General features: G+C 42.5%; 2 protein-coding genes across 4 annotated transcripts; one reads left to right on the forward strand and one right to left on the reverse strand.

Annotated features, from left to right (window-relative positions):
- Positions 1 to 604: 604 nt before the first annotated feature.
- si:dkey-201i24.3 (chromosome-associated kinesin KIF4) lies at positions 605 to 11,485 on the forward strand. Of its 3 annotated transcripts, XM_061834019.1 has the most exons (14): positions 605 to 640; positions 1,124 to 1,255; positions 2,248 to 2,330; positions 2,440 to 2,550; positions 2,679 to 2,810; positions 5,621 to 5,757; positions 5,849 to 6,060; positions 6,140 to 6,199; positions 7,473 to 7,605; positions 7,926 to 8,047; positions 8,147 to 8,278; positions 8,485 to 8,652; positions 10,061 to 10,211; positions 10,280 to 11,485. In XM_061834019.1, the coding sequence occupies exons 1-14, from the start codon at positions 635 to 637 to the stop codon at positions 10,351 to 10,353; spliced, it is 1,653 nt and encodes a 550-aa protein (XP_061690003.1). In that variant the 5' UTR covers positions 605 to 634; the 3' UTR covers positions 10,354 to 11,485. The 3 variants fall into 3 exon arrangements, with proteins under 3 accessions (XP_061690003.1, XP_061690001.1, XP_061690002.1); XM_061834017.1 differs by having other exon boundaries at positions 616 to 640; positions 10,061 to 11,485; XM_061834018.1 differs by having other exon boundaries at positions 616 to 640; positions 2,682 to 2,810; positions 10,061 to 11,485.
- Positions 11,486 to 11,645: 160 nt separating this feature from the next.
- On the reverse strand, positions 11,646 to 12,833 carry slc35a4 (solute carrier family 35 member A4). The gene has a single exon (XM_061834020.1). It carries the CDS (start codon positions 12,831 to 12,833, stop codon positions 11,769 to 11,771), a length of 1,065 nt encoding a protein of 354 aa, XP_061690004.1. The 3' UTR covers positions 11,646 to 11,768.
- Positions 12,834 to 12,913: the final 80 nt, after the last annotated feature.

The following is a 12,913-nucleotide window of genomic DNA, read 5'->3' on the forward strand; positions in this document are numbered from 1 at the left end:
CATGAGTGTCCGGGTTCGAAGACATGGGCTGCTTGTTGTTGTTTTATTTGCTTTGTAGTCTCCGAGTCTCTACTAAGGATGGGGCTGCCAGGCAAAAGAGTGAGAGGAAGATGCAAGAGATAGGCTGAGATGGAAAAAGATAACATGCTCTGGCGACTCCTAACGGGACAAGCCGAAAGAAAAAGAAGAACAAGTCTGATTTACCGCAACTCCACAGTTTCCTCTTAAAACACACAAGTGAAACTACTTGTATTTGCATTAAAACTACTGACGCAAGTACAATTTATTTTCAAAAAAGTCTTCATATAATATGCACCTCTAAAATCATCCTTTCACAGCAGATTCTTCCTTGTACCTCTGAATAACAATAATGTACTGTAATATGTAGCCAAAGTAATGAGGACAAAGTGATTGTGAGGTTGCAATTATATTCACATGAACTTTTTTTTTCGCTGAAACGGTAAAGAGTGCATCTTCATCCATGAGGATGGACAAAGTTTGGACTACGTATCAAAAGATAAGGTACTTCCACCATTTCAAATTGTTTGCCGCTTACAAACTGGTTCCACCTCAATACTTCTCCAAACAGCAACGACGGCGTTTGACATTTGACCAAGTGGTGACTGTGAACAAGATGCAGGTAACAACAAGTCCGGTTAATTTTAGCTTGCTTACACAACAACGCCCAGCAACATGTCCACACATGAAAGGCCAAATTGCCAAATTCCAAATTTTATGACTCGCATAAAACATTTTCTCAGCTTCTGTTCATAACTAGCCATAATTTAAATGACAAAATGTTAGGGCAATAATGTAATAAGATGAAGTCATGTTCAGTCGCGTGGAACTTCTTCGCTCTCTACCCACAAAACCTTTCATTTCCTTAAATGAAGACAAATGTTTATGTTGCACTTCACAAAGAGAAAAGATCAACTTTGTTGGTTTTATTTGAAATTTTAATAAATCTGCCTGTGTAGAGTGCTTGATTTGCATTTGCCTCCATAACTGTAGCCAAGGTAGCTAACGAAGCGGGATATTTTTGGGGCATCTGAGACTTTAGTATGTGACCTCCAAGGACAAAGCTTGACAACCTCGCTTTAAAGTGAGCATGTGACACAAACAGGGGCTCCATGGGAAGCTCCTGAGTTCGATCACTGAATCCATGCGTGACGGTTACAGTGAATCACTGCTCATATGCGGAGCCCCCGTGGAGAAGAACATCAGCGCTCTGATTGATGAGGTTATCGTCAAACAGGTGGGTTTCAATTTTGTAACATTATTTCACTTTTAAAATGTTGACATCATCGGTCCAAAAATGATTATTTACTGGAAGTTACGTAGCTTTGTTCATCTATCTATGCCAGCAAGATATGGAGAGACGCAGAAGAATGAAATGCTCTTCCACTAAATGGTAAAAGCTACAATTACCCAGTTTACCATTCATACAACAGAATAAGAGCATTGTGTTCAACTAAACACCCACAGATTTCACATTAAGAACTGTAATTTCTCATGTTAATGCGTCCTGAAGTATAATGTGCATCCCCAAAGTTGACCTAAAAAAATCAGGAAAACCCTTCTACCAATGTACAATGCGCACCACCAACATATGGAGACAGGCAGAAGAATGAAATGCTCTTCCACTAAATGGCAAAAGCTACAATTACCCAGTTTACCATTCATACAACGGAATAACAGCATTGTATTCAAATAAACAGAACTGTAATTTCTCATGTATAATGCAACCTGAAGTATAATGCGCACCCCCAAAGGTGACCTAAAAAAAAAAAAAAATCACGAAAACCCTTCTTCCAATGTACAATGCGCACCACCAATTTGCTGCTATACATATGCTCAAAATATTAGGAATTATGTGCGTTTCTATTTTGCATGTGCTTATGTAGCGGTAATATACATATATACAGTACATTTGTGACCAAACTGAGATGTGATCATTATTATGGTTTATGACATTTATGTTGGGTTGTGTGCCTCCTGTGAGATATTCTGCATGTAAAACGTGTGTCTTGGCTCAATAAGAGTTGGGAAATATCTATATGGTGAAAGTATTACTGCCCACATTGTGCTCTTTATAGGTGTTGACAAATGTGTTCAGTGGTGTGATTTCACGGGTGAAAGAGGACCTGTTTATAACGGTGTCCTACATTCAGGTTTGTTTGTGTGATGCCATAACGTGCCGTAACAAGACAACATTGTCAAGGGTTTTTTTTTTCTTTTTTTCTTAAGTTTCATCCAGAAGGCAGTGTAGTGGACCTCTTCAACCCCGACACACAAACTCTGGAGGTCATCCCGCATCCGGTCCTGGGAGGGTGAGTGTAAATCAGTGATTCCCAACCACGAGAGACCATCGGGTGTGCTGCGCTGACATGTCACTTTTCATTGCATTGCGAAAGTCCCTTTTGTGTTTGTATTACGCAGTGTGATCAGAGGTTTGGGCGAGTTGTGCGTGGGCTCTGCAGATGAAGCCTACGCCCGCTATAAAACATGCAGGGAAGCGCAAAACACCAAAGAGGAGTTTGTTTCAACAAGGTAGGAGGTTCAATGAACCCTGTGTGGTGTTTAGACAACCCATAATGAAGTGTTTGACTGGATCGCACAAGAACACTCACAAAAACACTCACCTTTACCAGCGTATTTTATTGAATGCTTTTGTTCAGCAGATGTAGTTCGCTTTTCACACTGGCCGTGGAGCAGAAACTCCAGGAGGGGAAAGCGTCTTTTCAGCTCTGTCGTAGCAAACTGCAGGTGTTCATTCTGGTGGGAGCAGCCACTGGGACGGACCTTATGGGGTCAGTTCACATGTTTTTCTTTTTTTTTTTTTTCCCCATTTACACCCTAGCCACAATCATGCCTGAAAGTATAGCTTCAGTGCAAATTTGTCTTGGGTAATTAACAGGTCTTGAAAATGGCCCAAAAAAACCCCAAACCTCACAATCTTCATGGAATTACTCAACCAAACATACAGTGAAGAAAATAAGTATTTGAACACCCTGCTATATTGCAAGTTCTCCCACTTAGAAATCATGGAGGAGTCTGAAATTTTCATCGTAGATGCATGTCCACCGTGAAAGAGATAATCTAAAAAGAAATATCCAGAAATCACAATGTATGATTTTTTTTTGACCATTTATTCGTGTGATACAGATGCAAATAAGTGTTTGAACACCTGTCTATCGGCTAGAATTCTGACCTGTTAGTCTGCCTTTAAAAGTCCACCTCCACTCCATGTATTATCCTGAATCAGATGCACCTGTGCGAGGTCGTTATTTGCATAAAGACACCTGTTGACCCCATACAATAAGTAAGACTCAAACTTGTAACATGGCCAAGACCAAAGAGCTGTCCAAAGACACCACAGACAAAACCTTAAAACTCTGCATGGGTGGAAAGGGCTACAGAGAAATCGCCAAGCAGCTTGGTGAAAAAAGGTCCACTGTTGGACGAATCATTAGAAAATGGAAGAAGCTAAACAAGATGGTCAATCTCAATCGGAGTGGAGCCCCATGTACAATCCATAATAACCTCGTGGGGTCTCAATGAGCCCAGAAAGCTGAGGAATCAGCCCAGGACTACACGACAGGACTTGGTCAATGACCTGAAAAGAGCTGGGACCACTGTTTCCAAGGTACTGTTGGTGAAACATGAAAACGTCATCGTTTGAAATCATGCATGGCACAGAAGGTTCCCCTGCTTAAGCCAGCACATGTCAAGGCCCGTCTTAAGTTTGCCAATGACCATTTGGATGATACAGAGGAGTCATAGGAGAACATTTTGTGGTCAGATGAGACCAAAGTGGAACTTTTTGGTCATAATTCCACTAAATGTGTTTGGAGGAAGACGAATGATGAGTTCCATCCCAAGAACAACATCCCTACTGTGAAGCATGGGGGTAGTAGCATCATGCTTTGGGGGTGTTTTTCTGCACATGTGACAGGACGACTGCACGGTATTAAGGAGAGGATGACCGCGGCCATGGGTTGTGAGATTTTGGGGGACAACCTCTTTCCCTCAGTCAGAGCATTGAAGATGGGTGGTGGCCGGCTCTTTCAACATGACAATGACCCAAAGCACACAGCCAGGAAAACCAAGGAGTGGCTCCATAAGAAGCATATCAAGGTTTTGGTGTGGCCTAGCCAGTCTCCAGACCTAAACCCCATAGAAAATCTTTGGAAGGAGCTGAAACTCAGTGTTTCTCAGCGACAGCGCAGAAACCTGTCTGATCTAGAGAAGATCTGTGTGGAGGAGTGGGCCAAAATCCCTCCTGCAGTGTGAGCAAACCTGGTGAACAACTAGAGGAAACGTTTGACCTGTAATTGCAAACAAAGGCTACTGTACCAAATATTAACATTGGTTTTCTCAGGTGTTCAAATACTTATTTGCAGCTGTATCACACAAATCATAAAAAAAAAGAAAAAAAAATCATACATTGTGATTTCTGGATTTTTCTTTTTAGATGATATCTGTCACAGTGAACATGCACCTACGATGAAAATTTCAGACCCCTCCATGATTTCTAAGTGGGAGAACTTGCAATAGAGCAGGGTGTTCAAAAAGGTATTTTCTTAACTGTACATGGATGCAGATGGATAGAATAGATCCCAAAATGGCCAGCCTGGAAAATCACAACCATAATCTGTCCGTCCATTTTGATTAAGATCGCATCTCAAGGCAGCACTGGAGAGGAATTTAGCACGCGCATTGAGATCAAGCAAACCTGAGACGAACTGTGATGGCCAACATTAAATAGCAGATGTGAAAGGCAGCTGCAAACAGCACCACTGTGCGGAACCACAACAAAGAGATGACAAAAACATTTGGATTCCAACAAAATGATAATGACTGACAGTCACTAGGAGTTGTGGCATGTTATCTATTGCAAAATGATTTTCAATTCTTTTGTTTTTTATTTTTACATCTGGATCATTTGACTTCAGTGCACGGTGACAATTTCTCCTGGCCTGTGTCAGATCAGTTTTACGGGTGTGCAAGTTTCAAGTTTTTAATGCAATGTTTGCCTGTCTCTGCATGGGCACTCGGGACAAAATATATTATAGAAAAGATGGCTTTTCATGCAGTTTCTGGCTTCATGAAAATTAATAGAGAGAGAAACTATGGTTCATGACAAAAACTATCAGACCTAAGAAAAGTGCCATAATGTCTTATATACAGTTTTTTTTGTTGCCAACACCAACAGGCGTTAAACTATATAATAATAACATCGATACATAGCTTGCATTTTTTGGGGAAGAAAACCCTTTCTACAGTGTGAACAATAATTGAGCAAACTATTATCCTTGACTTCTGATTCCAAAAGTTTTTATTAATCTTTTTTTCCCTCATTAAAATAATATGCTGAGTGGATTAAAAATGTCTATGGTTTCGCGGTCGTAACGGTCGTAATGCCCCCCTGTGGGAAAGCGTACTAACATGGCCAGCTACAAAAATGAGCTTGACAGTTAAAATTTATCAGCCACTTTTTGTAGTCTTAGTGAATCACGTATTTGCTATGTGAAGAACCGCCAACCAGTCCAGGGTGCAGTTTGCTTTTCGCCCGATGTCAACTAAACTTTTTCAATGAGTGCCAATCTGTGCTTTCCAGGGTCAACCCACTGCAGAAGGTTACGGATCAAATCCCAGGTGACGCCACCAAAACAGATCCCCTCTTGCATTTCCTTCTCAGCGATGCACTCACAGGAAATACAAGGACTGCACTCATCTACTGCATCCAACCTCAAGGTGCTTTCCCTTTGATCCTCGCCACGTCCAAACTAATTTTTCCCAAAAAAAAAACAAAAAAAAACATGAGCCTTATTCCTCCTCATTACAGACGCTTTGGATGATGAGACCGAATCTGCTTTAGCTTTGGCCCAGAAAGTGAAGTGCTTCACGACGAGGGCCTCTGTGCGTTGTTGGAGTCCAGAGAAAACAGAGCGAGATATCCGAGGCCGCATTACTGAGCTGAGACATGTCATGATGTCAGATGCGTCTAATGGGATGCACAACATCCACAGGCTTGCTGAGCTCATCCAAAGCCTGCAGGTCAATTTTATACTGTAACATCAACACCGAACTACATGTCAAACATATTGAACTCATAAGGCAGCGGTGCCTTCTGCAGATTGGGAAAGAGCAGTCCTGGGAGAAGAAAAGGGAAGGATCAGAGAGGATTCGATTGAAGGTCTCAACCTTCTTTACATTTGTTTTAACCAGGAGTGTTGAAAGCACTCACACAACGTACATAAGGCTCCACTGTCATGCCTATAAACATTCTAAAATAGATATTGTAATGAAAAATACATATATCATTATTCACTTCAATGTCAATACGAAAAAGTAAATATATCAGCGAAGATGCGCATCCATGCGCAAAGTTGCGGAAGTCTCATTCGATATCCAAGTGGTCACCATATTGCCTGCAACATCATCAGCAGATGTTACACTGGGACATTCGCCATTGAAAACACGTCGTGGCACTTGTTATGGAAAATGCCATGGAACACGGAAGCTCTTTTTGAAGAAGAGGACATCTCACAATCGAGTGAAATGACCGGGGCAATATTACCCTATTGTTTCAAGCCATATTTAGATGATATGCGGATCACTTCTAACTAACAACAGACTCCCCGAAAGTATGTAGCATACTCAGGAGGACCCATGTTGGGCGGGGTGAAGAGCTCCTTTCTCCTCCCGCATGCGGCCAAACCACGACAGGATCGGGGCCAAAGGGGAAGCCGTTGCCAACGTGGAAGCTGTCGCCAGCGAGCCGACGTGTGAAGTGGGGTGCCTAGAAACTGGTGGCCGGTGGGAGGACGAGCCCGGCAGAACCACCTCCCCACCCGATTCACCTCCGCGTCGGGACTAACGCGTAGGCGGCGATCCATAAGGCCAGCTCGAACCCACGAAGCTCTCTTTCTTTGCACCCGTGCAATCCATTTTTCACGATGAACTGGGTCTTTTTGAAAAGTAAGAAGAGTAAATCCATCCTCCTGAGTGTTTGAACAATATCCAGCAAAAAGAATGAGTCGGCATTTTGGTTAACACGAAGGAACAACGAGCTACCTTCCAGCAGGTAAAACTAGTATAAACAGACGAGCCACCCTGAGTGCGCTGCTGCTGTTAACGTCACTTCCTACTTTTTCACATAAAGGCCTCGAGAGGATTTTCATGGTGGGAGTTACAAAAATCCACATATGTCAAAATCATGTTTTGTAGTGAAAAAAACAGATGGGTCCATTCTGGCTGCCTTTTTTTTTCCCCCCCATTAATAACATACTGTGCATTTCATGACAGTGGACCTTTAAGAAGTACAATCAAAAAGAGGAGTCGAAACTACATAGAAAGTAATCTAAATCTGTCATTAAAATACACATAGCTGAAAAATATACTTAAGTACAGTAGCAAAGTATTTGCACTTCTCCCCCCAAAATAAATATTTTGTGTTGGTTGGGCAGCTCGGTGGGCCCCAAAAGGGCCAACTGGGCAGCGACCTATCTCCAGGTCACAGTGTCGCTGCCCCAACGGGTGGCGACACCACAGAATGCTTGCGGAGAAACTTGAGGCAGGAGATGGAGGCATATCTAAGAGGTAACGGCACATTTCGAAATGCACTCCACTTACATAGTTAAATCAGGTCCGATATCACAGCCGGGTCACACATCCCACTTATCTAAGGGTAATTCAGACAACTTAAAATGAAAATAAAATTAAATTAGTGTGTAGTTAATTTAATGTCGTAAGGAACTTAGTTTTATTGACACTTATTATATACTGTACAGTGTTTGTGCCAATCCAGACTGACCTCGCTATCATCAGAAAGGCCAACCATTTGCTGCTGGACACTGTTCAATTAAACGTGTTCCAAATGTTGTAGTGCGTCTGTGGTGTGTATCGTGTCATGTCTGCAGAAGATGGAGGGAGCGTGGACAAAATCCAGGAAAGGCTAACAAGGATCCTTCAGCTGAGAGAGGCCCTCAGAGAGGAACCGATGAAGAACATTTCTGCAGAAAAATGTGACCTCTGTCTTCAAGTAACCGTGTTTCATCTCTCTTGTGCCTTTTTAATTGTTTGACATCAGCTTTTCTCTATGCATAAGACACTCTCAAGATTACTTTTTTTTTTCCTTCAGCTAAATGATGAGTATCACTTGGAAGATTGCCACGCACACGAGCGTAGGAGGGAACTGAGGGCGCTCAGCGGGAGATTAATTCAGCAGGAGATGGAGAAAATGGAGAGAGACTTGGCAAGGGAGCAGCTTCCAGTAAGATAATGAGATGAGCTGATAGTCTGGATGCATGTCATCCATTTTAGGAGACCATGCTGAGTCACTTGAGCAAATTCATTACAAAAATAAGATCTCAATGTACTTGGGGGGGGGGAAGGGAGGGAATTCTGAAACAAACTACAAAACACTCAGTGGTAATAACAATGAAAGGCACAAATCATCTCATTAAATGTACTTTCTAGTGTGAGGGCGTCCACAGGGACTTGCTGGTGATGAGCAGAGAGAGATACGTTCTGGTGTTGCAAATGGAGGCCCTGCGAGAGGAGGCCCTGCAGGCCCACAAGGGCCTACAGGAGCAGCGTCACAAGCACCAAAGCGAGCTGCGACGTTTGAGGGAAGAGAGCCTCGAGGTGGGTCCAACTGTGGAAGTCAGCTAGCAACACATATAGACAGACAAGTTATTCAAAGGCAGTTATTTTTTTCGCGTGAAAATGAGCAATATTACTGCAGCTTAAGTCAGTTGTGACTCAACCTTGTCTGTCTGTATAATACTGCCCCCAAGTGGCTAAGGGGTCCACAATGGAAGGAGCAACCCATTGTCCATTGAATTGAAGCAAAATATATGGTAAAAACCAAGATTTCACATTCTCTTTAAATGTGGTTTCTTTATGTTTTTACAAAGCACAATGGGCTAGATAGCCTCCACCTCTGTGACATCCCAATGGATGGTCTACTGTATGTGGGAATTTTAAACCTGGTTTCAGGACACATAGCTCAGGGGGGGTTATTGCAATAATTTTATAACAATTTAATATGAATTACTGAACACATCAAACAACATCCCTTTAGGCAAGATGACAAATTTTCAAAATTTCAAAACAAATATTTGCATGGGAAATAAATTTCATTCACTGCTTAGGTCAGACGGTTGTAAAACGAAAGTATTTTTAAGTAGGCACATTTTGCCAAAGTTTTTCCTGTGGTGCCTTTGTAAATATGCACAATTGGATTAAAATTACCCACGCATTCCTGAGCTCCAGATATTTTCTGCCAAGATGCCTGAAATCAGGTCATTTGAATTTCTCAAACAAATTTACGTTACTAGTGCACATGTCCACCTACCTTGCCTTGCATAACAGTCTTCCAGAGTGAGGCAGCCAATCAGAGGAAAGTTGACAGTAATAGCCAAATGGACAAAGCGGATACAAAACTGGGTCAAACACAAGTAGCTGTCAGGGGGGGGTTTTCTGGACACATGCCAAAAAATTTTGTTGTTTTTTTTTTGATGAAAGAGATTTTTACTCGAAGTCAATGATAAGGAGTCACTCTGTGGTGAGCTAAATAAAAATACAGGACCTAAACGTAACACCCATACACCACTTTAATTCAATTTGCACCATTCCCAAAATACAATGACCCTGATTAGCATAAGCAATGACAAACTTTAAAAGTTGAAAAATCTAAATAAAACACTTGGACACACAAAACTGAATAATGATTTTGAACAATTTATTTTGTACATTATAACTTCATAGAATCACCGCTTATTAAAAATAAAGTTAGATTAGAAGGCGCAATGGACAACTTGCTCCTTCTGTAATTTGTATTTTTTTCTTTTTGGTTTCATTGTAGGCATTCAGAAAAATGGCAGCTCATCTTTACTGCTACTTTGATTAAAGCCCTAACTCATATTACAATAAATGTGGTAGCTTTAATACTTGAAATGAGACAGAGTCCCCCTCTCCCTCAACCACTGTTATGTCCTGCATTTTTTGCCCCAGGTTTCCTTCTTTAATTCATGTACATCTGTCTCCGAAGGTGTTTCGGCGGTTTCATGAATCTAGTGAGGATCTGAGAAGGATGTCGGAGGCCAGATACAGAAGCGTGCTGCTGGAGGCTGTGCACGACGCTGCTTACCAATCTGCTCAAAACCAGCAGCTCCAAGCTGACAACAAACAACTGTGTAAAGGTGTGTTTGTACGTACAATTCCATCACAGAGGGATTTTTATATGCCATACCGATGTTTTGTTTTACAGCTCTGGGTGAGTTGAAAGATACGCTAACCAAGCAAGCCGTGCACGAAGCTTCTGTATCCCACCAAAAACTCTAAACTTGACAAACAGATGAAAGTGTATGGAAATACACTTGACCTTATCGCAATAAACGGGAAGCCCTCCTGATCCAATTGGTATTTGCATCATTATTTGAAAGTCCTCAAACCATTATGAACAGAATTTTTAAAACAACGAAAATGAGGCCATAACACACAATGAACAATTCATTGAGTACACCTCCACAATCTAATGAGGTACAACACAAGATTAAGAAAATGAAAATCATTGTAAAGACAATGATTAGGTAGGTGTTCATGTAATTTGATCATTACCATGGTGGAAATTTGCAGTCGTGTTAAAGTTTTTCAACAGCACTTGTTCTCATTAGGGTTGTAGGTGAGCTTGAGAACGTCCCAGCTGACTTTGCGGAGAGTCCCTGGACTGGTCAACCAACCAGTTACAGATTATTATATCGGAATCCTCATTACAGGTATTTGCAAAGTATGTTAAAAACACACAAGGACTTTTTCTCCAGCATTTGTCTCTATAAATGGGGAAAGTTTAGCACTGTTACTTCTCTTTCAAAAAGTGGCCATCTTGTACAGATCACAGCGCAGAACGTTTTTTGTGCAGTTAAAAAAAAAAAAAAGTGTCATCTGAAAAACGTCCAGAAATCATTGACACATGTCAGCATCTCTTAAAATATACCACATGGAGATCAAGCAAAAATCGGTTTCAATAGGGAACACTCATATTGGAAACTTTGCTAAGGAGTACTTGGATGGTCCACAGCTCTCCTGGCATTTTTTTTTTTTGTGGGTAGATGAAACTAAAGTTCAAGAGTTTTGGAGGAACACAACACCATGTATGGTATGGTGTATTAAATAGTATTGTGATTTTGATTATTCAGGCTATGTCCAATCTAAAGGATTCACATACTTTTACCTTCCACCGCGTTAGCCTTTTTTGTGGTTGGATGTTCAAGGCTGGGTTCCAAAATCCCTGTACTAAGTTAGCATGTTCTTCCCATACTTGGACGGGTTTTCTCTGGGTAGTACCTCTTACTCCAATATTTCAAAAACAAAATTCTAAAAATGCATTTTCCTCAAGTCTGAATACTTATATGTGGCCTGTAATTGGCTGCCGATCAGTCCAGAGTGTACCTTTTACTTTCAGCCCAAGTCAGCTGGACTGGCGCCCAGCTCAGCTGGCATCCAAATTCGGACAGGTGCTCTTCGTGCAATGTAAGGCCAACGTTTTTGATGTAGCTCTAATACTGTATTCCATTAACTATCCACACCGAATTGAACCAGTGAGTGTATCTGAGGGGGAAAAAAAAAAAAAAAAGTACAGTCATAGTTGTATTTTCACATTCAAACACACACAAAGGATGTATGATAAAAAGCCATGTAAAGAATGAGAAACCAAAGTGAGTATTTCAGCACTGACTCGAGTTTTGGTGAAGACTTCACTACATGTAGTAAAGATAAGCTGCCAGGGTGACCATGGAGAGCGGTAGAAGGAAGAAGAAAGTGAGCTGCAGCCCTAAAACGGCCCACGAGAACACAGCGTTGACCAGCATGGAGCAGGAGATGACGAAGAGGCGTGTGATCCCGCTGCCATGTTTCAACACCACAGACATCAACAGGCCGTTAGCCGCCTGTCCGGCTACGATGGTCCAAACGATCCATGAGTATCCTTCCAAAAAGCTCTTGTCGCTCACAAGGGCAGAGAGGGAGGACACCCCGTTGATGATTATCCCAAACACATAGAGGTAGACATTCTGCAGGGTGAGTGGCAGCTTCTGGCTCTTCAGCACACTCTCTGTATAGACGGCTGCCAGCCCCGAGGCACAGCAGTACAACAGCATGAGGAAGAGCCCCCACAGTGTGATATGGAGCCTGGCCCCTCGCTGAGCTGCGTTCAAGTCTGTTGGATCCAGACTGGAGTAGCTGTGGCACACTCCTGCCATCATGAGGAGCCCCAGACTGAACCACTGACCCCAGCGCAGCCTCCTGCCCAGGCACAGGGAGTACAAAAGAGCTGTGGTACCAATTTTGAAGTTGCTAAGGATCTGGAAAGAGCTTGGGTCCATGTGAGCCTGCATGAGGACAACCAGGTTGTTGTTGAGGGCGTAGAGCGCAGCGGGGACGGCGTAGGGGGCCACGAGGAACGGAGAAGGAGGTGCGAAAAAAGCTGATGTGCCCTCAGTCGCCACGAGAGCGGCAAAGGAGAGGAGCAGCTTGGCCAGCTCGATCATAATGACGCACGAGGTAGGGTTGAAAGGGACGCGGCCCTCAACCTTGCTCAGGGCTATGAGGGGCGCATGAGAGCCGTAGATAAGGACCATCACGCACAGCAGGGCGCCCCACCGGAGCCTCGGCACCCATCGCCTCCTGTAATTGGCCCTCTCGTTCTTGATCACGATCATTGTCAAAAATACAAAATGATACACTAATTTTGAACATGAACTGCAGTGCAAGGACCACCAGGTAAAACACCTCATGAAATGTAATGGACCAAACCTCCAAAGCATGAAGGCTTAAATTATAAATGGGAAGTGAAAATTGCTGATTGCAGTCCATCACTGACCAAACAAGAAGTAGCTGTAGGCTT

The sequence above is a fragment of the Syngnathoides biaculeatus genome, chromosome 11 (assembly GCF_019802595.1).
Source record: "Syngnathoides biaculeatus isolate LvHL_M chromosome 11, ASM1980259v1, whole genome shotgun sequence".
Taxonomy (NCBI): domain Eukaryota; kingdom Metazoa; phylum Chordata; class Actinopteri; order Syngnathiformes; family Syngnathidae; genus Syngnathoides; species Syngnathoides biaculeatus.